Here is a 27,804-nt window from a genome sequence, read left to right as displayed (position 1 = left end):
TTCGCTTAATAATGTGGAACACCCTTTTTAGTAGTTTTTCCTTTAATTGGGCTCACCCTTTTAAATAATGCGAAGTACCTGGCTGTCCTGATCCTCTGCCTCTATTACTTAGCCATAGACCCTAAACAAGCATGCAGATTAGCCGTTTAACAAATCTGATTAGCTGTATGCTTGTTTCAGGTGTGTGATTTACACTCTACAGACCAGAAGGATAGGACTGCCAGGGAACTGGTATTGTTTAAAAGGAAATAAATATGGCAGCTTCCATAGGTCTCACTCATCTGGTTCCATTAAAAAAGAGGATTGGAAGACCATCATGCGGGGACTGAAGTTGAATTATTGCAGCTCATTGACCATCCTTAGTTCCAGATTACATTCTTGGCCAGGACACGGTTTGTAGAGATTTTTTTTTTCAACCCTTTGTTTGCGTGTATTTTGCTCCAGCATTCCAGTCTCCTCCCACACCCTGAAAACATACCTGTCTGGTCAATGAGCTACAAATAATTCCAAGCTGAAGCAGGATTATGCAAATGTATGTCTTTTGAAAATGGACAAATCAAATCGGTCCATTTTCAAGATGCATTCAAAATGCATATAAAAAAACGCATCAACCTGGAAATATTTGCTAAGTTAACTGGCGCTCCCCCTCTCTCGCCCCCCCCCCCCCCCCCCCCCCCGCAAAGAAAAGAAAAAAATGTCCGTGTAAGAAAGACTAGTCTAAGAGTTCCTCGGAGGCCAGTTCGTGACACGACTATGTACTGCACATGACGTCACAGCTATACACAATAATCATAAAATGTTAGTATTATAATCTACTATTTAGTCAAAGACAAGAAATCTATTATTCCAAGCCTTGAAAACAACCAAGTTAAACAAATACTTAAAGGAGAACTGTAGTGAGGTATATAGAGGCAGCCATATTGATTTCCTTTTAAGCAATACCAGTTGCCTGGCTATCTTGCTGATCGTCTGCCTCTAATACTTTTTTGCCCTAGACCCTGAACAAGCATGCAGCAAATCAAGTGTTTCTGACATTTTTGTCAGATCTCATAAGATTAGCTGCATGCTTGTTTCTGGTGTGATTTTGTAGGCAGATAGCTCCTCAGTAGGGCTGCCAGGTAACTGGTATTGCGTAAAAGGAAATCAATATGGCAGCCTCCATATATCTCTCACTACAGTTTTCCTTTAAGAGTAAGTATAAAATAATTATAGAGGTACATAATAGCTAGAATACACCTGCAGCAAGGTTTTCTGTCTAGCAAGTAAATCTAAACTGCAGTTAGCTGTGCCTCCAGTAGATGGTGCTGTGCACACAGTTATGGAGCTTATTCACCAGACAGTGTTCCAAACATAACGGTAAAAGGACTCAGTCTGGGGGTGCTGGAGATACTCACCCTGAGTTCCCACCAGAACCATGGGGATCTCGTTGGTGTTGCGGTAGTTGGCAAGGCGGCTGTAGTAGTGATAGACTGTCTGGAAACTGATCTCATCCTCCAGGCTGAAGACAAAGATTACAGCATCCACCCACATAGCAAACTAGAGGAAAAAGATATTGCACAGAGCAAACCAAAAGTGAAATATCAGATTAAAAAAAAGAGCAAAGCAAATTCAGTGTGTGAAAAAAACTAGCAAAAGAAGTAAAGACAAAATCAGGAAGACTTCAATATATTTAATGTGGTTTTAAAACATCCTAAACGAATAGTAAAATCAGACGCTGAATTGCTATTCATGGAACTCCACACTGGTCATCAGATGTGCTAATTTGAACTCCAGGGGAGAGTCAGAACCTCTGTCACTGCTTGTTTCACAATGAAAAAAAAGTACTAAGTATCTCTTTCCAGGCAGTTGTTTGGCGCCGAGTAGTGATTTTAGCCGGCACTCACTAGAAGGCTGTGGGTACGAAGGTGTTGATTGGAACTTGCTAAGGATTGCACTGGCAACTAACAGGTATTTTGCAATGACTCCTATAGAGGTCAAGTCACTAGCCAGCGCCACCAAAACAGAGAAGCCACTCTGTGCAAGGCTTATAGCATTTTGAGAGAAATACAGTACAAAACACCACCAGGAATCATTTGTGGTGTGCATTAGCCCTTAAATGAAAGGAATATGGAGGCTGCCATATTTATATCTTTTTAAACAACGCACATTGCCTGGCCATCCTGCTGATGCTCTGCCTAGAATACTTTTTAGCTATAAACCCCAAACAAGCTTGCAGATCAAATGTTTCTGGAAAAAAAAAATCTTATCAAATTAGCTGCATGCTTGTTTCTTGTGTGATTCAGGCACTACTGCAGCCAAAGAAATGAGCAGAACTACCAGGCAACTGGAATAGTTTAAAATGAAAATAAATATGGCAGCCTCCTATATCCTTCTCACTTCAGATGTCCTTTAAGGATATGTTTCCTTCCTTCCTGTGATCTTGTCACTGGGACAAGAGGTGAATGAAAGGAGGACAATGATACCTTTAAAGACCTCACACATGTTCCACTCTCTTTTCACATTGCCAAACCCATTTAAATTGCTGGAGAGTTCTGATGTGACTTCCTGTCATCTTTGACCCGGTGACAGGAAGTAAAGATAAGTTTCACCAAACAGAACCCAGACATCAGAAAACATCTTCTCCATTCTATCCACGTCTAAAATAACTTTGGCTGGCTTTATTTATCTCAGTTCCTTTGCAGATGGATCATGCAGTGCTTTCACAGTACCACAGACTCCTGCCACTCACTCTGCACTGTATGATACTACAAGACCTTGGGGTGCATTAAAGGGAAGAGTTAGACAGTAGACAGTAGAGTTAGACAGTAGACAGAAAAAGATTGATGTGTCCTGCACTGGCCTGAATTGCGTTCTAACTATTAGTTGGTCACAAAACAACATGTTCATTCCAGCTAGGTGTTTAGGTAACCAATCTCAGTATCAAACAGGAGATAAACAAGGATGAGTGTAGGGGAAAGAGCCGTCTTACTTGTGCTTCTGGTGGTCCACCTTCATCTCGGATCAGTAGGAGGTAGCTCTGTCCATCAACTACTATCTCCTTCTTGAACCTCCCACCTGCCACAAATGTGAAAGTGTTACTCAGTGCTACACACATTCAGAATGAAAGGGAAGGGTATGGATGGAAGGAGAGACAGAAGGAAACGTGGACCTTGCTTGTAAAAGAATGGGCTGTACACATGTTGGCCAATAGAAAACAACCTAGCCTAAAACTAGCTGAGGCTAAACAGAATGCAATGAACCATATAGGTAGGTACATACCCATCCATCTGTGGTTAGGTAACCACAAAATTGGCTACAAATTGGTTTATGTAACGAGATTTGACAAAATTAACTATATAACAGTATTAGAACCTAAATACAAAAGGCAAGCTACCATAGAGAGAACTATTCCTGTTTAAATATCACACACAGCAGAATTGTATGTGTATGTCATTTACCAGTGTTCTATCAGTAAACGGCAGCTACCACGGATTAATACGCAGCATAGCAAAATTAAAGAACTATTAACTATATAAATGTCTATTGGCCACTTTGCTATATAAATAGCTGTTAATATGCATGGTGATCTTTTAGAGTAATTTCGTAAGCATTGGTCAAGGAAGCCTTTGAGGAGACATTTATGTATTATCAGCCTGTGGGATTTTGAAGGACAGACTGAGAATGTTGTAGACTTGGCATATAGTGTGTAGCTTTGGGTGCGTACAGTCCAGTATCTGGAAAAGCCTAGCAGGTTCCTCATCAAATCCTATCTCTGGTGCAAAGCAACATATCCTTTGACAAACAAAGTCCACGTGGTTAGTTCTCTACAGAAGTGAATAATCTGTGCCAGAAACCCACAGAGAGGGCAGAGCTGCAGTTTGGCAGTAAAAGGCTGAACACTGCATATGCTTTGCTGTGCCAAATAGAAGCATGTATTACATAAAATTGAAATTGGAATCTAGCTCTGTTTCTCCCAATGCCTTGCAGCACTGCTCTGAACTGTAGCTCAAACAACACACGAAGCAACACGAGATGGAAAAGTCACCACAGGACAATGTGAAACTTGATGAATGGAAGATGGTACAAAGATACAACAAGCCCAACCACATACCCCAAACCCTCGTTTCCAAAACTACAGGCCTCACCTAGACACAGCACAAGGAGAACGCAAACTCCTACCTATGCGCTTACATTCATTTATTACAGATGCCTATCTTTATACAGACGGAAAAAAAACAATAAGTATGCAAAGTGTTTGGTCAAAGATACAGTTGTAGATTAAATAATGCCCTGAAACCAGTAATTATTAATGCACACAAAATAAATGATGCTTTACAAGTTAAGCTGGCCATGCACTTATAGAATGCAACCTAATAGGGAAAAATGATCAATTCCTTTCTGGAAGAAATAGTTTCCTACCACACAATGCACATTCATTTTCAAAAGATTCGAGGCAGGGAATCTACTGGGAATCGATTAAACTGCAGCGTTCCTATGTTCAATCTACAGCCACTCCTGCCCCGCCCCCAAAGGACCTGGATCTTCTGTCAATTGATTATTGGCCAAAATCAACCAAATGTTGATCAATCTGGCATTTTGGGGCAATCGATTCCCAGCAGGTCGTTCAATCTTCAGGGAATCGAACAGGAAAATCAATAAGTATATGGGCATCTTCAGAGTTTGATATTTAAACGATCCAGTCATTACACTCCAAAAACTTTTTAATGGAGGCTGCCATTCAATCTTTGATTCACAAAATATCCATACTAGTGCCAGAGCAGTGGTGCATCCATTCAGCATTACTATAACTACATATACACAGGATACATTTTACCTGACATGATCAGGTACCTAATGGTGCCCATACACGGTACAAGAAAAATGTTTGATTTTCCCATTTATTTCACCAAAACGATCAAATTGAATGAAAGTGAAAAAAAACCAAAACATTTTTTCGATCAAGAAAAATTAATTATCCCGCTTTTTCGATAAAAATACGATCCGACATGTTGGAACATTCGATCTAACGGAATAATCAAAAAGACCATGGGGGAGGGGAGGCTTGGCATCCCGTCTTGGGCCACATTTCACCTTGGTGCTTTTTCTGTGGAACTGCTCCACTGCGCTACTCTGCAGAAGGGGGATGAGCTGGCCTCCCATGTTCCCTATAGTTACGCCACTTAGTTTGAGATTGTTCAATAAATGTTATGTTAAATGGCCAATTTAGGGGGAAGCCAATTAACTTATCTGTATGTTCTCGGATGTGTGAGGAAACCGGAGTGCCTGGAGGAAACCCATACAGACACAGGGAGAACATACAAACTCTGTGCAGATAGTGCCCTGGCTGGGATTGGAACCGGGGACCCAGAGCTGCAAGGCGAGAGCGCTAACCACTACGCCACCGTGCTGCCTGTATACAACATTATCCAGTTACTGTATATGTGTAACTTCTGGTTCACATTATACTAACAATCTATAAAGTACAAATCCAGGCAGAACTTCTTCTTAAAAAGCAGTAGGGATAGAACGATACCTTGTGCTTATTTTTGTGTGAGTGTGGAGATTTCTATCTTATTTCTATCCCACTGTAAAATATACCTGTAACTATGTGTCTTTTGGCACAGGCAGTGCCTGAATCACACACCTGACACAAGTGTGCAGTCAGAGGTGTCAGCCTTCAGTCACAAGAACTCATCTGTACACTCACTCTGACTCTCTATCTCAGAATGTTGTAGTGGCACAAAATCAACCCGATAGGCAGACAAGATGGAAGGCTCCATGCTACACTCAATACAGCTTTCCTTCAATATGCAAACGTATGAGAAATAAAAGAACCTGTCAGGGCAGAAATCTGTTCTCCACCCCAGTTCCTACTTGTTACTGATGCTCTGCTTCGTCAGAGCAATAATGCCAGTCTGGGCTACAAGCAGGTCCTTTGGAGGAATATATATTACAATAATGTACTGGTAAGTATGAGCAGTTAGAAAAGGGTGGTGCTTAAGGAGATAGAAGAATATGTTTAAATGTATACTTGAATTTCAGCTATAAAAAGGTACAAGCTCTAAAACATCATCCTTATACTTGCTCCATTGCCTAATGAGTTATTGATCCCAACTACAATAAAGTAATTCTAAAAGCAGAGGCTGGTGATTAGCCAAGAGGGAAATTTTATAGCAGGACACGCTTGTGAAAGTAGCATAGGACATTGAATCCGATGACAGGCATGGCTGGCACCATAAGGAGTTGGCTACTACTGTACTACAAATGGTCACTTTCTTCAAGTTTACTTTAACAAGTCATTAATAGCAGCTCCCCCATTACAATTCTGACAGGTTCAGATTAACACTTAGCACTGTTCAGCTAAAATGTGAAGAAAGAAAATCTACATAAAGAAATCAGTCAGTAACCTCCATATGCCATCCAGGCTGAAACTGGCTGTTTTTAACTAACTCTGATAAGCTTTGCTTTGTTTATAAAGCGTCTCCATTGCCTAGAGGGAACTCGAGGTGAGAGTGATATCGTGGCAGCCATATTTAATACTTTGTAAACAATGCCAGTTTTCCGGCAGCCCTGTTGATCTTCTGGCATAAGCAGTGTCTGCGTCAAAACCCCGGAACAAGCATATGGCTAATCCAGTAAAACCTGATCCAACTGAGTCAGAGAAACTGATCTACTGCATGCTTGTTCGGGGTATATGGCTAAAAGTATTAGAGACACAGAAAAAGGAGGAGGACTGCCAGTCAAGTGGTTTTGTTTAAAAGGACATAAATATGGCAGCCTCCTTATTCTTCTTACCTCGGGTTCCCTCTAAGCGCAATAACCACAAGAAGCATAACAGTTCTCCAGCTACATTTCATTTCAGATCCTTTCTCCCTCTAAGGAAATCAACCAGTCTCAGGCTCACAGTATATCTTGGAAGCTCCAACCTAACTCTTCAATTTTACTATATATATATATATATATATATATATATATATATATATATATATATATATATATATATATATATATATATAAATAAAGATAGCTTAACTGCACACTTGCAGTATGGTCATATGTGCAATCATCTTTTGAAACCTACACTTTCAATTCAGAGCTAAATCAAGTCAAATCAACAGTACCCTGTTAAAATCACCTTCAGTATCATAATGGTCAAAGCAATGTGGGACAAACCTATAAAATGTACATTTTGGAAGCAGTCCAATGAGGATGGCACCACCTATGTAAAAGATGCTCTATTATTCATTAAAATGACATCCAGTCAATAAAACATGACCCTTGCGACAGCCCACTGATTCAAGCTGGACACCCTTCTTCAAGCCAAGCAGCCATATAGACTGTTTGCTATACGGTCACTGGTACTGTGACCATAGGCTTGGGTCAGCGCTGCGTAATATGTTGGCGCTTTATAAATACAATAAATAAATAAATAAATAAATAAATATAGGCGCCCCCCACGCTAGAAGTTGCTATGGTCTTTTTGTGATATTTTTCAAACTCAGACAACCAACAAAAACAGAAGTAACCTGGATTACTAGCAAAAGCAATAACTCACAATTATGAGACTAAGGCACCTATTAGCATTCTAAAATGAGACCTTGCCACAGTAGATGGTTACAGTAAGTACATAGCAATATTAAATGTTTGTGGTTTAAGACTCATTTTGTTCTATTAAAGTTAAAAAATATATCTACTAAAAGTCAACAGCATACTTTACTGGAACACACTGAAAAAGAAATTCAAAATCTGTGACTTGTAATTCTTGTAAAAAATAAGATACTCAAAGAACAAAAATAAAGAGTAGATCCTAGAATGCAAATGTAGCTAGAGGCAGGTCATGAAAAAAACAGGAATATAGTTTGCATCTGGAAAAGGAAAAAAAATGAAAAAAAAATCAGAACAAAACCAATTGAACAAAGAGGTGATAAGACAGAACAGAACAACAAAAATCACATGACAAGTAAAAACCACTTGAACAAGTAAACTGAAACAATATGACCAATTGGTGACTAGCAAAAACAAAATACAGGAGGACAGGCAGAGGAGGTTGGAGACATTAGGAAAAGCAGAGAAGGTTGGAGACACTACCACAAGCAGAGGTGGTCACAGGAACTACAACAAGCAGAAAAGGTCATGGACATTGGAACAAACAGAGGAGGTCACAGATACTAAGACAAGCAGAGGAGGTCAGAGACGCTATAGGATACACAGAAAATGTCAGAGATACTGGAACAAGCATAGAAGGTCAGAATACATAAGGTAAACAAAACATTAGGAGGCAGTCTGAAAAGGTAAAAACAACAACATATAGTCTGAAAAGGCAAAGACAGCAGTTATAGCCAGCTAGAAATGACAAAAAGTAACAAACAAGGCAGAGACAAAAATATCCAAACAGAAACAAAAACAGCCTTAATAACACACAACAAAGCCACACAAAGGGTAGCACAGAAAGAAATGACCAAATTTAGTAAGGTATCTCCAGAGCAATACTTCTGAATATGGCACAGTAGAACTGGGCATCTCATCATGTTGCTATGCAACCAGTTTTTATTGACTCAAGATTCTGCCATCTCGTGAGCTTAAAACTACGGTAATCCCCAAAAATCCTTTGCCAATCACCAAACTTTAACTTGTGGAAACCCCCTTACTGATGCCAATTGTCCCTGATTAACCCTCCTTCCTGGCACCCAAATGTTTCTGCCACCTTAACCCTTAGACAGCCTAGGACATCTATAGTCATTTTTGTGTTTCAGCATCCGTATGCCACAGACGTCTAAAGGTGTTTTAGTACAAAAAACTGATTTCCACCTGCCTCAGACATCTCTAGGCATTTCCCCACATTATTATTCCCCATGTTTCTACCTGCCACCGACATCTATAGGCATTTCCCCACATTATTATTCCCCATGTTCCTTTGCCATGGATGTCTCAAACACATTTAGTGCAAAATTTTGCCACAATACCTACTTTCTTCTTGACTGCTCATATACAAATAATTCTAAGTTGATGCACTATTATGCAAATGTTACTGCAAATCTATGCAGCTTGAAGATGGACCAATCAAATGCATCCACTGAAAGATGTGTTTAGTCCATTAAGAATTCAGCTTGTCATAAAAATTTGCATATTTCTGTACCATAAATATTAACCTTTTTGAATTTAGTTGCACCTCAAGGACAATCCCTACAGGCGAATGTGGACTTTGGTACATGTAGATTTTGGCGATGACATTTAACCACCCTGGCGTTCTATTAAGATCGCCAGGGTGGCTGCGGGAGGGTTTTTTTAAATAAAAAAAAAACTATTTCATGCAGCCAACTGAAAGTTGGCTGCATGAAAGCCCACTAGATGGCGCTCCGGAGGCGTTCTTCTGATCGCCTCCGGCGGCCAAAAGTGACACGGAAGGCCGCAATGAGCGGCCTTCCGTGTTTTGTTTACTTTGTCGCCATGGCGACGAGCGGAGTGACGTCATGGACGTCAGCCGACGTCCTGACATCAGCCGCCTCCGATCCAGCCCTTAGCGCTGGCCGGAACTATTTGTTCCAGCTGCGCAGGGCTCAGGCGGCTGGGGTGACCCTCTTCGATCAGGCAGCACACGCGGCTGGCAAAGTGCCGGCTGCGTATGCTGCTTTTTATTTCATGAAAATCGGCCCAGCAGGGCCTGAGTGGCAGCCTCCGGCGGTGATGGACGACCTGAGCTCGTCCATACCGCCCGGCTGGTTAATAAACATGCTGCTTGCTTTTTTGGCAGTTGGAAACAGCTGTTATTTCCCACAATGCAACAAGGCTCCCACAGTGTGATGTCAGCACCCTGGTCCTGACATCACACTTTGGGAGGGGTTTCACCACAATATCAGCCATACAGAGCCCCCTGATGATCAGTTTGTGAAAAGGAAAAGATTTCTCATGGGAAAGGGGGTATCAGCTACTGATTGGGATGAAGTTCAATTCTTGGTTATGGTTTCTCTTTAAATCTTCTCGTCTAACTGGCTGATGCAAAATCCTTCCTTCTCTAACTAAATATTTTGATTGTAGCTGCGCACTGGAACAAGATTCTCCTGAACAAAAACTAATGCTCTAATCTTCAGATATCTCTAAGCATTCCCTGACTTTTTTTGTACCCCCCCTCCCCCCCCCCCCCCCGAGTAGTTTGTTATTGTAGAGTACAACACTGTCCCCTTTGCATTGGTCATGCCGAAACACAGGGGATGTTGCCAACTGCAGTCTTATGCAGATGTTTGAAGTTAATTTTTTTTTCTAATTTTAAAATAAATTCAACGGAAGCTATGCAGCCACAATACCACTAATTCACGTGTCTTTCAGCAAATTCCACACTGAACTGCTACTACCCTGGTAAGTGTGGCAAATCCTAACCACTTGGATACTTTTTAGGAAATGAGGTCCAGATTTGCAGGATCACCGATGATATCCTCACTAGAGATGCTGGAAAATCTCTGGAGGCCCCTTAGTAAACCAGGCCCAAATAGTCTGAGCAGAGGTAGCGGAACAGAAAGCAGACAGAGGTATACAAATAATACAAACAGGAAAATATTGAATTGAAGAAGCAAGAAAGAAAAAAATGTAGTAGCATAAAATGAAGCTTCTGGCTACGGCATGAAGAGGTATATCAGTGTGTTCTGAAATCATTCCTATGAGGAGATAATAAGGTCTAGCCGTAATAATACAGTTAAGTACCACTTCTCTTCTGCTTCAATGACACACATTACTGATGCCTGTAAGGATCGCGCATGGAACATACCAGAGCAATGTGCTGGTCCAGACACTCTTTATACTCGCAGGGCATTCAATGACATGGCTGCTAGCAACTAACTCCGATGTGCACTTCAACATCATGTGAGAACATCTACGCATCACTAACACATGCAGACAGCAGTATGATATGCAAGAACCCTTTCCCGGCCATTCCCAAGGACCTCTTCCCAGCAGAGTAAGAACGGACACCAGATTCAGATCCCAGGTGCACCTTGTAACATTAGACAAATGATGATTCTACATGACGAAAAAAACTAGTGGGCAACATAAGGGAAACAGAGGGAGTGAGATGAAAGTAACCCAGACTAGGAGATGCAAAGGAAAACAGAGAAAGAGAGATGAAGAAATAAAGAAGAAGGCGTCAACTCTACGTCATATCTCTGCCGCCTCTCTGTCTCCTCAGCTTGTAGAGAATGTATATTTACCTGCATCCATATCTGCAAAGAACCAACGGGACAGGCAGTGAGGTAAAGAAAGAACTTAAGACAGTCAAAGACCAGGCGAGGATGCATAATATACAAGATAGGGAGGCCATGAGTTTCCTGGTATGCCTTAATACCACAGGTCAGTAAGGAAAAGCAAGACACTTTTTTTTTGCATGGGGAAAACGCAGGTACAGTTAAGGGACTCTGGCCTTCATGGTTGTAGGGCAAAAAGAAGAGTGTGAAAAAAAATAGACCATCAAGTTAACAATGTTCTAACAGAACATTCTCAATACTAGGGCACACATTTTATGCTTACACCAGGTCACCATGTTCTGTCTTTCTATCATTGCATCCCAGCCGCATCCTAGTTCAAAAGCCATATGCTATATAGTTTGGAGACAATGGACATGTGCTTTAAATGTGTGGATGAGCTGGTCGTGCAGGATTCTCGTTGATATAAATGTATTGCTTTCTATAGCGCTCTATTATGTCCTTCCTTACAGAATAAGAAGAGAAAGGGGGATATTAACGGCATTTACCTTCTGGGGACTCCTCCTGAACATAAGTACCCGTCAGGTATCGATGTACCAATGCTGACTTCCCACTGGCCAGATTGCCCACAATGCCCTGGAGAGGGAAAAAGAAATGCATAAGAACACTGCCCACATAAGAAATGGGAGATTTATTCTTACAAAAGATTAATGATACTACAAATATTACATGTTAAGATGTGACCTACAGGAAACATTAGGGCAGGGTTTCTCAACTCCATTGTCAAGTACCGCCACCAGTGCAGGATTTGCCAAAAACCACAAAAACTCACAGTTGAGGTAATAAGCGTCTCAGAAGAGCTCATTAACTACTACCGTGCATTTCCACAGAATATGCACTGTTAGGGATCCTTGAGAACTACGTTGAGAATCCCTGCACAAAGGCAACGGCTGAATAGGAGTAGGGTACAGGTGTCGAACGCCGATCCTTGAGGGCAGTATCCATGCCAGTGTTGAGGATGGCCTGAGATGGTGTTCTACTTGATGAACCACTCCTTTCCAGATTAAGTCCCATCAATTCATTTGAGCTGTGCCAATAATGTGTAAGGACCTCAGCCCTGGACTGGAGGTTGACATCCCTGGCTTAGGGGATTAATAGTCAGCCAAATTGGAACTTTTTGCTCCTGTAGTCTCCTCATCATGAAGTTCCCTTGCCTCTCTTAAACTTTCTAATTCTTACAGTGAAGATAAGGGATGCTGCTAAGCCAAGCATGTGTGGTTAATAATCACATCATCCATGATAATGGTTGGGTTTGCTCAACACTGTTTGGACAGAATGAATTTTTGTTGGATCAGGCATTGAAATGAAACATTAGTAATGACAACTTATTTGAAAAAAAAAAAAAATTTGCTCGGAGCCTAAAAGACTAGGTTAAACATGTCCATAGAGAGGAGTGTTGTCTTAACCACTTAATGACAAGCTAAAAACGTCCTGCTAGAGCCTCTTAATGGCTCCAGGACGTTTTTATAAGTCAGACAGTGCTGCTGCTGTGCGCGTGCACGCCCCCCGCACGTGCATTCCCGTGCACGTGAAACTGGTGAAGAAAAAAAAAAACCATCATAGAAAAAATACACCTTTATTTCAAAATACTATATTGTCACATACTTTGTACTAGGGACATAATTAAAATCTTGTGATAACCAGAACAAATGGGCAGATAAAATGTGTGGGTTTTATGCACAGTAGCAGTGTTTATATTAAAACTATAGGGGATGAAATTGGAGAAATAGTGTAGTTTTTCATTTTTTCCTTGTTTTTCCATTTAAAATGCATAGAAAATAAAGTAATTACTGAAAACAAATATCAACCCCAAAAAGCCCAATTGGTGGTGAAAAATCAATAGATCATTTCATTGTGATTAGTAGTGATTAAGCTATTGTCAAATGAAAGAAATGACATTGAAAGGTGAAAATCGCTCTTGTTCGTTAGGGTAAAAACCCCTTTGGGGTGAAGTGGTTAAAGGATACCCGAGGTAATGTGACATGATGAGATAGACGTGTATGTACAGTGCCTAGCAAACAAATTACTATGCTGTGTTCCTTTTTTTCTTTCTCTGCCTGAAGGAGTTAAACATTACGTATGTAAGAGCAGTTCCTGTCTGAGTCAGGACTGGGTCAGACAACAGTGTGACCCTTACTGATAAGAAATTATAACTATAAAAAAATGATATATTCAAAAGCCATTATTAAGAGAAGGAGAATAGATACAATCGTTTATTTTATTAGTTTATTTTTACCTCAGGTGTTCTTTAAAGAACAATAATATCAAAGTCCTCATTTGAAGAAAATGCATATTACAATTTTTTTAATTCAAAATATTTAGTTGCACCACTCTGACACATACAAAGATAAATAAACACACCTTCAAGCCTATGAGCATTGCAGCACATGCTTTTCACCCTTCTCTTTTTATAACTAGGGTTATACAGGTGGCAGCCATTAGCAATTTCTGCATTGCCGGACACCACCTTCTCCACCAGTTTGCCGGATTCTGTCCCGGCAATATGAAAGGAAGGGAGGGGGTCCTCCAATAAATGTAAAATATTTTATATTTGTCATCAAGCAGCTGAAAAAAGGCTGCGATTTGTTATTATAATTTAGAAAATAGATTTTATTTCTGAAATCTTGTGTTTTTAATTTGGGTCCACTTTAACACAACAGTAGTGTTTACATTTATGGGTCATTTTGCTTTTGTAGATTCTGACGTAATTTTCACTATTATGATTCTGATTGTAATAATGATTTCGTAGATGATCTTAAATTTGCAGAATTTTTGCAAGTTACACAAAATTCTATTCTAAGAAAAACACTAAACGTGTTTGTGAAGAAACGCGGAAAAGCCGCCGCATGGACGCAGGATGAGGCGGCTGTTTCCGCGGCTGGCATAGCGGAACGCGGAGAAACCGCCGTTTGTACGCATAGGCCTGCTTCTCTCGGTGGGGCGGAATGCGGAGGAAACGCTGCACGCTCAGATAGCGTGGCGGCAGATTCCGCATCCCATACAGCAACAACATTACAACACATGACTGGTGTGGCTGGGACTGATAGTCCACACTGGTTTAGGAGGACGCTCGCGCAGAGAGGCAGGGCCTTTATGGCAGTCAGAGGAGGGTCAGCTGACCAGGCCGGTCAGCTGACAATTGCAGCAACTTTCATTGGTCCAGCACTTAAGGGAGGCGCTGGAGAGCACTGGTGTTTATATACTGGGTGCTGGTCATTCCTCTGGTGTCTGGCGTTGCGATCACTACGTGGTAGCACTCAGACCTTGTCAGTATCTGTGTTCTAGCATAGTTTCCAAAGGTGTTGACGATCACGGACCTCACACCTTAGCGTTAGGAATATTGAACTGTATTATTTGTTATGACCTTCTGCCTGCCTGAGTATCCTCCTGAACTCTGATTCTGTACCTTGCTATTTCTGATATCCTGTTGCCAAACTCTGCTCATTCCTGGATTCTGTATTTGCCTCCTGTTTCTGTACCTCGCTATTCTGATACTTCGTTGCCGAACCCTGCCTGCTCTTTGGATTCCGTATCTGTCTCCTGAATCTGTACCTTATCTGTCTGTGTGTTAACGACCTGGCTTGCCCGACCTCGAGAACTGGCCTTACTGTTAGAGGCAGTTCCCAGACCGGTTAGTGACACCCTCTCACTGGTGTCACTCACACTCTGTCCTTCCTACTCTCAGCCAAGCTCCTCCCCTGGGAGAGTCTAGGCCAACGGAAGGAACATACTTCTGTGCAGTACTCTAAGTATAGCTGTTGCACATAACACTCATTTGTTATCTCAGGTGTCCAGAGGTTAGTAGATATATCTGATTATCGGTGATACTGCAGATCATCAATAATCGGGTATATTCTGTATTCTCGGTGATACTGCAGTTCACCGGTAATCAGACCCTCTCTGTGTTACACCGATCGTTACAGTGTTGCCATGAGAGAGTGTTGCCATGAGAGAGTGTTGCCATGAGAGAATGTATTTTCACACAAATGTGTTCAGGCCTACCAGGTTAAAGAGAATCTGTATTGTTAAAATCGCACAAAAGTAAACATACCAGTGTGTTAGGGGACATCTCCTATTACCCTCTGTCACAATTTCGCCGCTCCCCGCCGCATTAAAAGTAGTCAAAAACAGTTTTTAAAAGTTTGTTTATAAACAAACAAAATGGCCACCAAAACAGGAAGTAGATTGATGTACAATATGTCCACACATAAAAAATACATCCATACACAAGCAGGCTGTATACAGCTTTCCTTTTGAATCTCAAAAGATCATTTATGTGTTTACCTTCTGTCCCCTGCTTCTCTCATGCACTGAACATTACAGGCTTCCTGCAGACAGCTCTGCCTGTGCCTGTGTTTGTAATTCCTCAGTATGTGTCAGCCAGCTACTTTCACAGCCTAACAGAGGAGGATTTTTATCCAGCTCTCTTCTATCACTGATAAGATAGCAGAGAAGCTGCTGGCTTATGTAAATAACACACACACTGGAGTGTGCATAGAGGAACAGACCAGCACTGAAGAACTTGGCAGCCTTCCAGACACAGGCCGACAAGTCTGACAGGGGAAAGATACATTGATTTATTACAGAGACTGTGATAGTACAAAGTGCTGCAGTGAGCCAGAACAGATTAGAATAGGTTTAGGAACTTGTAGGATGGTAGAAAAAACGTTGTCATTTTTGTTACAGAGTCACTTTAAGACAGTGTCCCAGCTTTATCAGCCACCAGAATCATAACAATCCTGTGTGAGCACAGTGTTCCGCTATTTCCACCAGAGCCTGAATGAAAGCGGATTGTTATGATCCTGGAGCCCGGGATTTTCGGCGGCTGACGGCACTGGAACGGACGATGACCTTGCCTCTAGATCCTAATGAGGCTTCCCCCTCCCACGGTAAGTACCCCCCCCCCCCCCCCCCCCCCCCCCCCCCACAGGTGTACATGGCTTTTTAGTGCCCAGGGTTTTTCAGCCCAGGGTGAGTCGAATGATGACTCACCCTGCTGCCACACAAATTCATGGGGGGTGTTAAATACTATTCCCCCACCGAGTCGTCGCAACTCAGATGGAGAAATAATTTGGGATCTGGCAATCGCCGGATCCCCGAATTACCCCATGTGTGGGGCGCAGACTATAGCATTACTGCTGTAGCTGTGCCGAGCTTTGGCACTATGCAGCTTCACAGCAGGTACCGAAAAGCCCTGCTTCGCCCCAGTGTCTCTTTCTTTTCTTATAGCTGTACTTTAAAGAAGTGATCATTTGCAAATATTATTATTTATTAGTTATATAGCACTGTCATCTTCTGAAGCACTGTACAGAGTATATATAGTCATGTCACTAACAGCCCCTCAGAGGAGCTTACAATCTAATCCCTACCATAGTCCTATGTCCATTGTAGTCTAGGGACAATTTTAGAGGGAAGCCAATTGCTTTCTCTGTATTTTTTGGGGTGTGGGAGGAAACCGGAGTGCCTGGAGGAAACCAATGGATAACGCAATCAATTTTGGTTAGTTATCAATGGGAAATCAATTGGATTATCGATTGGGAGCTGTTTAGACATTAAAGGTAGCCATACACTGGTCGATTTGCCATCAGATTCGACCAACAGATAGATCCCTATTTGATCGAATCTGATCAGAGAGGGATCGTATGGCTGCCTTTACTGCAAACAGATTGTGAACCGATTTCAGCCTGAAACCGTTCACAATCTGTGGTGGTGGTGCTGCCGCCGCTTCCCCCCCATCCCGCATACATTACCTGCTCTGCCGGCGCGACTCCCGGGTCTCCGCTCTTCTTCTCCGCTCTGGTCTCCAGGTCCAGCATGCTTCACTTCTTCCTGTCTGGGGGAAGCTTAAACAGTAGAGCGCCCTCTACTGTTTAAACTTCCTGCCGGGACAGGAAGAAGGGAAGCATGCCGGACCCGGAGACCAGACCAGAGCGGAGGAGAGCGGAGACCCGGGAGTCGCGCCGGCGGAGCAGGTAATGTATTGCAGCTCTATTGCGTCGGTCGTCGGGCACTCGAACGCCGCTAGCGATGCGCTCTTTACCCGCGGGCGATCGACGGTTATTTTTCGCACGGCGCGATCGACGGGATCGGACGGAATGGATCGAAATTTGGCGTGTAGCGCGAACGATTGGCAGCAGATTCAATCCCAGTGATCGAATCTGCTGTCGAAACGGCGGCAAATCGGGCCAGTGTATGGCCAGCTTTACACCTGATGCAGCTTCCTGTCAGATGGATCTATTGAGAAATATCATTGTGTGCTTTTGTGGGGTGTGGGGTGTACTGTATGTGTGTGTGTGTTATCTGCACCGAGTCTATCAATTCCGCTAACACATTGACAAAGTTCTTATTTCCAGATTTTTAAATGATTGCAACTATACATAAATATGTCAAAAGATGTACTGCCATTTAAATGCAGTAACAGTGTAATCCAATATATCCAAAGGGCTCCTGGCCTCCTGAGAGGTAATTTAGTGTTACTAACAAGGAAGCATGCTGTGCATGAGCACCAATCAAGGCTCAAATAAACAAAAGACTTGGAGATCACACTAAACAAACCTCTGCAGGCACAGATGCCATCCCTAAAAACACAGGGGGATGACAGCCAGGATAGCAAGCCTGGCAGGAGAAGAACAAAGGGAGACCAAAGTGTGACATATCAGCACAAGGTGACTGTGAGTTTGTTTTATGAGAGATGGCGTAATAATTATAACCACATTGCAGCTGTCTAACTTCCCCCGCCCACCCTTTCCCTAAACCTATTCTTAAAAACTGACATTAGGAATAACAATACCAAACTCAAGAATGTGTTCCTTTTGGTTGGCGGGTAGCTTGCTGTAATTGGATGTTGCTAAATTATTGCAGCTAGTATCAGACTTATGCTAGGTACACACTATGAGATTTTCTTTTTTTTCTTCAAACTCAGCTATCCCCACTGGGTTATATCCTGATTGTCTTAAAGGGACACTTAAGTCAAACAAAAAAAAAATGAGTTTTACTCACCTGGGGCTTCCAATAGCCCCCTGCAGCTGTCCGGTGCCCTCGCTGTCTCCCTCCGATCCTCCTGGCCCCGCCGGCAGCCACTTCCTGTTTCGGTGACAGGAGCTGACAGGCTGGGGACGCGAGTGATTCTTTGCGTTCCTGGCCACAATAGCACCATCTATGCTGCTATAGCATATATCATTTACCATATAGCAGCATAGATGGTGCTAATGTGTCTGGGAACGCGAAGAATCACTCGCGTCCCCAGCCTGTCAGCTCCTGTCACCGAAACAGGAAGTGGGTGCCGGCGGGGCCAGGAGGATCGGAGGGAGACGGCGAGGGTACCGGACAGCTGCAGGGGGCTATTGGAAGCCCTAGGTGAGTAAAACTCATTTTTTTTGTTTGACTTAAGTGTCCCTTTAAGGCAGGGGTTCTCAAACTGGGTGCCACGGCACCGTGGTGCGCCTCAAGCACCTCCCGGGGTGCCTTGGCATTTATCCCCATCCTCTCTGCATTGCATCAGGTAATGCAACCACATATTGATATACAATGCGGCTGCATAAACTGCCAGTTAACCTTTGTGTTCAAGTTGAACATCAGAGGATAGGTAAGGAAATGTTTGTCCTGCTAATGGGGGTTACTTACAATCTAGAGTGAGTGCTGCCTAACAAGGGTTATAACAGCATTTTGGTAGTTGTTGTTGCCAAGGGGTGCCATGAAAAAATTTCAAAGCCATCAAGGGCGCCCTCACCCAAAAAAGTGTGAGAACCACTGTCTTAAAGAGGAACTCCAGTGAAAATAATGTAGTAAAAAAAGTGCTTCATTTTTTACCATAATTATGTATAAATGATTTAGTCAGTGTTTGCTCATTGTAAAATCTTTCCTCTCCCAGATTAACATTCTGACATTTATTACATGGTGACATTGTTACTGTGGGCAGGTTATTTAGCTGTTTCTAGCTGCTCTGTCTGTTACAGACAGCTAATAACAGCTATTTCCTGTCTCTGAACATTGTTACATTGTGGCAGTTTGCCAGCAGTACCGCGGTATTCAGAGCCTCTTGTGGGAGGGGTTTCAGCACAAAATCAGTCACACAGCGCCCCCTGATGGTCTGTTTGTGAAAATCATTGTCTTTCTCATGTAAAATGGGGTATCAGCTACTGATTGGGAAAAAGTTCAATTCTTGGTTGGAGTTTCTCTTTAAGGCATACGCCTTATATATCAGGTACTGTTTGCATCATTGTTTGAGAAAAAAAGAGAAAAGGACATAACACAGTACCATTAAACATTTGGGAACGTTTAACCTGCACCTCCCCTTATACCACCACCCCTCTCCCCATACACCCAATATTCATAGTCCAACCACACTTCACATTCATACCCCAAGTAGGCTAGGTTATGTTAGGTCACAGTCACAGTGGTCCCTTGTACCATTTTGTCTCGTCCCCTATTATTATCCCCTCCCCACTAATAATGAGGAGTTTGTAATAGGTTCTCCCGTTATCTTCTATTTTCAGTCCTTTATCCTTTTAATACATATAGATGTCTAGGTGGTTCCCCCCATTATCATGCCGGCACAGGGCGCCTTCTGCCATCAGTATTTCGGCTAATCGCCAGTCTCCCTCCTCCCTAGCCCGTACTTGATGGTCCCGCCCATATGACCACGGGGGGGGGGGAGAGTAACCCCTCAGGTTACCCCAGATTTCTCTTATAAATTCATATTGGTTTAATGTAATTTCTGATGTCGGGGTGTTTGATCTTTCGTATGAGTTTTCCATTCCACTAAACCATTCTAACACTGAGATTTTCTGGGCGATTTACTGTCAGATCGATTATTTCCAACATGTCTGATCTGCTTTCCGATCGATTTCCGTTAACTTCAGTTGGAAATCGATAGGAAAATGCTCGGAAATCGATAGGAAAGCAGTTCGGACATGTTGGAAATAATCGATCTGACAGTCATTCGCCCAGGAAAATCTCATAATGTGTATCCAGCATTACAAGCACCTTTAAAAAAAGGGAGTAAAGCCTTCACCTTCATAGTGATTATGTAAAGTATGCACATTACTTCTCCAGGGATCTCCCCAGAAATGTAGTTTTAGCCAGGTGGGATAAAGCTGCAGCTGGGAGGACAAGAAGTAGGTGTGGCCAAAAGTGGGCCATACCACATGCAACATATTTAGCGTGCTAAAGTCCTGTCGCTCCCAGCAGTATGGCCGCGCAGGGCCTGAAGTGGAGCGCAGCCAGATACTGGCACAAATGTCTCTCCAGCCCTGTCGCAGTGCCTTTTTTAATCTGTGTGTTAGTTCCATGATTAGCCAATGCCTTCTAGGGAGTCTCCTTCCTGCATACTGTAGACATGGGCTGCATTTTTGGGTGAAAGTCTGCCTGTGCCCTGCCCCCTTAAAGGGATACTGTAGGGGGGTCGGGGGAAAATGAGTTGAAGTTACCCAGGGCTTCTAATGGTCCTCCACAGACATCCTGTGCCCGCGCAGCCACTCCCCAATGCTCCGGCCTCGCCTCCGGTTCACTTCTGGAATTTCAGACTTTAAAGTCTGAAAAACAATGCGTCACCACTGATGTCACCAGGAGCGTACTGCGCTGGCCCAGTATGGCCTGTGCCTGTGCCGTGTGCTCCTGGTGACATCAGGGGAAGCAAGGACACGGCAATGCAGGCGTAGTGGTTTTCAGACTTTAAAGTCTGAAATTCCAGAAGTGAACCGGAGGTGGGGCCGGAGCATCGGTGAGTGGCTGCACGGGCACAGGATGTCTGCGGGGAACCATTAGAAGCCCCGGGTAACTTCAACTCATTTTCCCCCGACCCCCCTACAGTATCCCTTTAAAGTGAACCCAAAGCGAGAGTGATATGGAGGCTGCCATATTTATTTCCTGTTAAACAATACTAGTTGCCTGGCATCTCTGATGATCTATTTGGCTGCAGTAGTGGCTAAATTACACCCAAAAAAAGTATGCAGCAAATCTTTTGTCAGTTCTGACAATATTGTCAGAAGCACAAAACTGCATATGCTTGTTCAGGGTCTATGGTGAAAAGTATTAGAGGCAAAGAATCAGTAGGACAACCAGGAAACCGGTATTGCTTAAAAGGAAAAAAAAATATATATCTCTCACCTCGGCTTCACTTTAAAGAGAACCAGAGCCGAAGTTCGGGTCAAAAAAACGCCTACTGAAGAACAAGAAAGTCTCTGGATACTGTAGAGCAGGGGTGCCCATTAGGTAGATCGAAGGACTTATTAGTAGATCCCGACCCCGCTACATTTTCCATTCTGTATATACACAAGCGTGCTCCTAAAATTGTACATAGGTAGATCATTTTGACTTGCTAATTTTTCAAAGTAGCTCACAAGCCAAAAAAGTGTGGGCACCTCTGCTGTAGACTTCCCTTGTCCTCCTCCCCAAGACCCTGCATGCACGAGCGGCTCCGGGTTACCGCGCAGGCACCGCCGTACACACACGGGGCAGTAAGCCACGCTCATGCCTGTAAAGGATCACAGCGCTGCCCTTCAATCCAACACACATTTATTGGAGTTCTTCAGGGGGTCTACACTCCAGCGGATGGCATGAGGATTCACTATAGGATCCAGAGGCTTCCTTCTTAGGTATGTATGTGTTTTAGTACCAGAGGTTCACCTAGAGTACACTGTAAAGTATATAATAACCGAAGGGAGGCAAACTAGGATTGCTGATACATGGGGGATGGCTGCATAGTGACAGCTAGGTGGTGTGGGAAATCAGTGAGGTGGAACACCCAGTAAAAAGGGACTGCAAAGAACACTGCTTCTGCAGCCTGCATCCCTGGCAGTACTGATCTTTCTAACATGCAGTTGTCATTGTCGGCCTATTTTTGTGTATTTCCATGTCAGATGCTTATTGCAGTTGCCCAAGTCTATGACAGGCACACGTGAATTATCATCTGCATAAAGCGCTCTATAACCCAGGGACCTGCAGAAAGCTTCCAGCTCTATTTATTACAGACTTCTATGGATACAAGTTTTGTTTATGGCTTCCAGCTTGTATGACGGGCTCTGAAATCCTGCAACATTATGTCAGCCTTTCCAGCTACAAGCCATGAAATATAGCAATAACCACTGTGCAACAGTGAGAATATGTAATTGTTTACAGATGTAACAAGGCAATGGGTTTCAGGAACAGCCTACAGAAATAAAATTAAGCTGCTGGAACGCTGACAAAATATTGAACTGAATAATTCAGGCACAAGCGCCTCTGACTCAGTGATGAGGTCTTTCCTTATTCCTTCCACCTAGGCCTATGGCACAAAAACAACAACATCATCAACAACATGTTGCCGTTAGAAACTGATATTAACCCCTTCACACCCAGGCCTCTAGTTTACTCCCTGCCCGGTCCAGACCATTGTTTGGACTTTGAAATACTGTTTTATCAGAAAACTTCGCCCCAAAGATGTACTCAAATTGCATATATTTGTTTGAGGTCAGATAAGACCTACTTATCAGATGATAACCTACAAAGTGCCTGATGCACTAAACTTTGGTTAAAGGTGGCCATACTTCTAAAGATTTGGCTGTACGATAAACCATTCGATTATTTTATCAAATCGAGTGTGTCAATGTATGCCCATTCGGTGAAAAGTGGCTGATATCATGTTGAATAGACCAAGGATATCGCACAGGAACCGGCATAAATTATTTCATCAACTCTACACTGGTTTGCAAAAGTATTCGGCCCCCTTGAAGTTTTCCACATTATTGTCACATTACTGCCACAAACATGAATCAATTTTATTGCAATTCCACGTGAAAGACCAATACAAAGTGGTGTACACGTGAGATGTGGAACTGAAGTCAAACATGATTCCAAACATTTAAACAAAAACAAAAAACTGCAAAGTGAGGTGTGCGTAATTATTCAGCCCCCTGAGTTAATACTTTGTAGATCCACCTTTTGCTGCAATTCCAGCTGCCAGTCTTTTAGGGTATGTCTCTACCAGCTTTGCACATCTAGAGACTGAAATCCTTGCCCATTCTTCATTGCAAAACAGCTCCAGCTCAGTCAGATTAGATGGAAAGCGTTTGTGAACAGCAGTTTTCAGATCAGATTTTGATATGCAAGATTGAGAACTTGTGAGCATATAATTTGTGTAGAGTCTTTAGCAATCAAAGTTCTCCTCCTTTTTGAGTTCATGCTAAGTAATTGAAGACTAGTTCTCCAGGATTATTATACAGTTCAATTAGTTTTCAGATCTTGTCACAGATTCTCGATTGGATTTGATCTCGACATTGACTGGGCCATTCTAACACATCGATATGTTTTGTTTTAAACCATTCCATTGTTGCCCTGGCTTTATGTTTAGGGTCGTTGTCCTGATGGAAGGTGAATCTCCGGCCCAGTCTCAAGTCTTTTGCAAACTCCAAGGGGTTTTCTTCCAAGATTGCCCTGTATTTGGCTCCACCCATCTTCCCATCAACTCTGACCAGCTTCCCTGTCCCTGCTGAAGAGAAGCACCCCTAGAGCATGATGCTGCCACCACTATATTTGACAGTGGGGATGGTGTGTTCAGAGTGATGTGCAGTGTTAGTTTTCCACCACACATAGCGTTTTGCATTTTGGCCAAAAAGTTCCATTTTGGTCTCATCTGACAAGAGCACTTTCTTCCACGTTTGCTGTCCCCCCCACATGGCTTGTGGCAGACTGCAAACGGCACTTCTTATGCTTTTCTGTTAACAATGGATTTCTTGTTGCCACTCTTCCATAAAGGCCAAGTTTGTGCAGTGCACGACTGATAGTTGTCCTATGGACAGATTCCCCCTCCTGAGCTGTAGATCTCTGCAGCTCGTCCAGAGTCACCATGGGCCTCTTGACTGCATTTCTGACCAGCGCTCTCCTTGTTTGGCCTGTGAGTTTAGGTGGATGGCCTTGTCTTGGTAGGTTTACAGTTGTGATATACTCCTTCCATTTTTGAATGATCACTTGATCAGTGCTCCGTGGGATGTTCAAGGCTTTGGAAATCTTTTTGTAGCCTAAGCCTACTTTAAATTTCTCAATAACATTATCCCTGACCTGTCTGGGGTGTTCTTTGGACTTCATGGTGTTGTTGCTCCCAAGATTCTCTTAGACAACCTCTGAGGCTGTCACAGAGCAGCTGTATTTGTACTGACATTAGATTACACACAGGTGCACTCTATTTAGTCATTAGCACTCATCAGGCAATGTCTATGGGCAACTGACTGCACTCAGGGGAGCTGAATAATTACGCACACCCCACTTTACAGTTATTGATTTGTAAAAAAATGTTTGGAATCATGTATGATTTTCGTTCCGCTTCTCACGTGTACACCACTTTGTATTGGTCTTTCATGTGGAATTCCAATAAAATTGATTCAGGTTTGTGGCCGTAATGTGACAAAATGTGGAAAACTTCAAGGGGGCCGAATACTTTTGCAAACCACTGTAAATCAATTTTTGCATGCACAGCATGGAGACACAACATCTGTCAGATCAATTAGTTAAGGTGAATTGCATAGGATATCACTCGTAGTGCGTGGGCCAATAGTCAATCGACTATTGGCTGCTGTACACACACTGTAGTCTCAGCAGAGACTTGTCGATACCCGCCACCTGGGAAGCCTTTCATCTGGCGTGTATATGGGGCTTAATTCCAGCCAAATGCAGTAGCAGCCACAGCATCAGCTAGAGGGCCCAAGACAAAGGCCCGGAATACTGCCATTTTATTATGCAATGAACAGACACTTGAACTTAATTTGAAGCACACCTGAAAGTGAGAGGGATATGGAGGCTACCATATTTAATTCCTCTTACACAGTGAAAATGACCTGGTTGTCCTGCTGATCCTCTGCCTCTAATACTTAGCTACGGACCCTAAACAAGCATGCAGATCAAATGTTTTTGACTGAAGTCTGCCTGTATTAATTGCATGCTTGTTTCAGCTGTGTCATTTAGACACTATTGCAGCCACAATTGTTTAAAAGAAAATAAATATGGTAGCCACCATGTGCTTCTCACTTCAGTGGAGGGTTCAAAAATGCTCAAAAGTGCTACATATCTGCAGTGTGGGGAACTGGGGAAATCAAGAAGTACTAAAAGGAGCAGAACCTGCAGGAGGAGTAATTATAGATCTGTTAACGCACTCAATGTACTATAACTTATACGTGACAGTGCCACGCCACACCATATCCAATCATAACCACCCTAGAGGAAGTGTATTATTTCTTAAATACGTCTACGGTAGAGGCACTGTCAAAAGTTTACTATGGGTACCAATGATTTGTAGCTGACCATTTACCCAGACACCCTCAGAGTCGTTAATTGTTATAGCTCACCCAAACTGATGGCCAAAAGAGGACATAGGATTCATATGTTGACCTACATGTGTATTAATGGGAAGATTACTTTATGCCTGCATTAGTAACAATATTCAAAGTCACTTGAAACTTGAAGAACCTGTAGAAGTATAATCAGGAATGAGGTCATCAATCATAAGACATCAATTTCCATTTCCAAGCACAATAATCTGCAAACGTCTCATTCTGATGCACAGAAAGCAGACTTGGTACTCACCACTTTGAGCTCTGGCACAGATCGGCTTAGTGTCCATTCCTGACTATTTACAAAGGCATCTGAAAGAAACACAACACAGACAAACCATTAGAACAGCAGCTCACAGTAGATAGAAGAATACTATAAATGGCATCTAGACAACACAGCAGAATGAACCTTCTTTGCACAAGCAGATGTAGAAAAGGCCCGCAGCTCTTAGCAAAAGGACAGTTCATGTATTTCTCTCCTGCACATTTCATGCCCTAGTTCTGCTCCAATGTGATTTTAGGTAGCTACACACCAAGTCAGCGCCAACCCCTTTGTGGCATGTATGAAAATATGCAGTAATTCAGAAGCCTTGGGGTACACAGACATCTGAGAGATTCTTTAATCGAGAACATCAAGGTGAACTCTAAGTTATGCAGAATATTAAATACTAAACTACATAAGACCCCAGGCTCTGGTTTGAACATTTAACCCCATAAATCCTCTATGCCAGTAATGTCACTTTACACATGAAGCAGAACACTGTGACATAGACACAGTTGATAAAACACAGCAAAGTGATCAAAAACAAGTACAGGTAGTCCCCGGTTAACAACGAGATAGGGACTGTAGGTTCATTCTTAACTTGAATCTGTTCTTAAGTCGGAACACTGTGCCACCTCTGTCCCCGTACCTCCTCTGTGCCTCGAGTGTCCCCCTCTGTGTCACCTCTATCCCCTATCCCCCTTTTATACAAGTTTAAAACCAATTTTTTCTTTTAATTTTTTAAAATAAATTTTCTAAAAAACTACTAGTCCAATTTTGAAAAAAAATGTTGAATTGTTCTCACAGAATCCATGCCGTTTATATCGGCAGGAAGTTCATAAGTCAGGGACTACCTGTACATCCAAATCTTCATAACTAGGAATTAGGTGTGTTTATCATATTAAGGCCTCTTGCGCACTACAACCGCATCCGATTTTTAATCGATTTTCACATGCGATTCCGATTTTTCAATCGGTACTGCATGCTGTGTTTTTTCTGTGGTTTTCTTTTGATAGCATCCAGGGAAAATCGGAATCGCAAATCGGATTTGCAGTGTGCAGGGAGCCTTAAAGTGATAATCCATCATTTTTTCTATAGGTTTGTTTATTGTGGATACAAAGAGAAGGAAAGGTGTTTAAATATAAGTACCCTCCTAGTTATACACTACAGTATCAACAATTAACATATTTCCATATTCCTACAAACAGAAAAGCCAGGCAGCTAACCTAAAGTGTACCTGAGGTGACGTTACATGATGAGATACACATGTGTATGTACAGTGCCAAGCACACAAACAGCTAGGCTATGTTCTTTATGTTTCCTTTTCTGAATGAAAGAGTTATTAAGGTATGTAAGTGACCATTTTTATCCAGTCTGGATCCAGTCAGACTATATAGCCTAACCCTCACTGATAAGGAATTAGTCATAAAACTTTTTGCTAGCAGGGGATAGATAAAAGGGTCAACCGTTCATATATTTTAGCTCTGGCATTCAGCAGACAACAAAATATTAAATCTTCTTTTTAAGTTTTTAAAAATAAAATGAAACTGAGATATCTAAAAAAAAAAAAAAAAAACATTTTAAGGAGTAAAAGGATAGATACAATTGTTTATCTCATCAGATTATTTTCAACTCTGGTTCAGTTTTGTGCCAACATGTCAGTTCTGTCCGGTGTCTGTTGCACTGGCGGAACGCTAAGGCCCGGTTCCCATCTGCGGTTTTTTTTTGTTGCAGAGCTGGCCGTATGGATGCGGCCATCTGGATCCTGGAAAACGGTCCATTTTTACAGCCAGTGTGCTGTAAAACGTCAGTTTTCCATAGGTTCCTATTGTACTACAAATCCGCCCTTTCCGCTGAGTGAAACGGTCGGGAAACTTGGGTCCTGCTGCATTTTTTTTTTTGTCCGTTCAGTGGAACGGACCACAGAACCGTATGGCTGTTTCCATCAGCAAAAAGCTAATGTGAACCGAGCCTTATGGTGGCCATACATGGTACAAATTTTTCATACAATCTT

At 42.5% G+C, this 27,804-nt stretch overlaps 1 protein-coding gene across 8 annotated transcripts in view; it reads right to left on the bottom strand.

The window, feature by feature from the left end:
* The window catches only part of AGAP1 (ArfGAP with GTPase domain, ankyrin repeat and PH domain 1), a 589,384-nt gene that overhangs the window by 249,491 nt on the left and 312,089 nt on the right, over positions 1–27,804 (bottom strand). For 4 of the 8 annotated variants that reach the window (XM_068245325.1, XM_068245320.1, XM_068245323.1 and 1 more), the window contains 5 exons: positions 25,782–25,840; positions 11,717–11,804; positions 11,178–11,189; positions 2,969–3,054; positions 1,395–1,536 (listed from right to left, as the gene is read on the bottom strand). In XM_068245325.1, coding sequence (XP_068101426.1) covers positions 1,395–1,536; positions 2,969–3,054; positions 11,178–11,189; positions 11,717–11,804; positions 25,782–25,840 — 387 coding nt within the window. The remainder of the gene's footprint in view (positions 1–1,394; positions 1,537–2,968; positions 3,055–11,177; positions 11,190–11,716; positions 11,805–25,781; positions 25,841–27,804) is intronic. The other 4 variants (XM_068245326.1, XM_068245327.1, XM_068245322.1 and 1 more) reach the window with 1 other exon arrangement.

Source organism: Hyperolius riggenbachi, chromosome 7 (genome assembly GCF_040937935.1).
Source record: "Hyperolius riggenbachi isolate aHypRig1 chromosome 7, aHypRig1.pri, whole genome shotgun sequence".
Taxonomy (NCBI): Eukaryota; Metazoa; Chordata; class Amphibia; order Anura; family Hyperoliidae; genus Hyperolius; species Hyperolius riggenbachi.
Note: the sequence above shows the minus strand (reverse complement) of the source record. Positions and strands in the feature narration are given on the sequence as shown.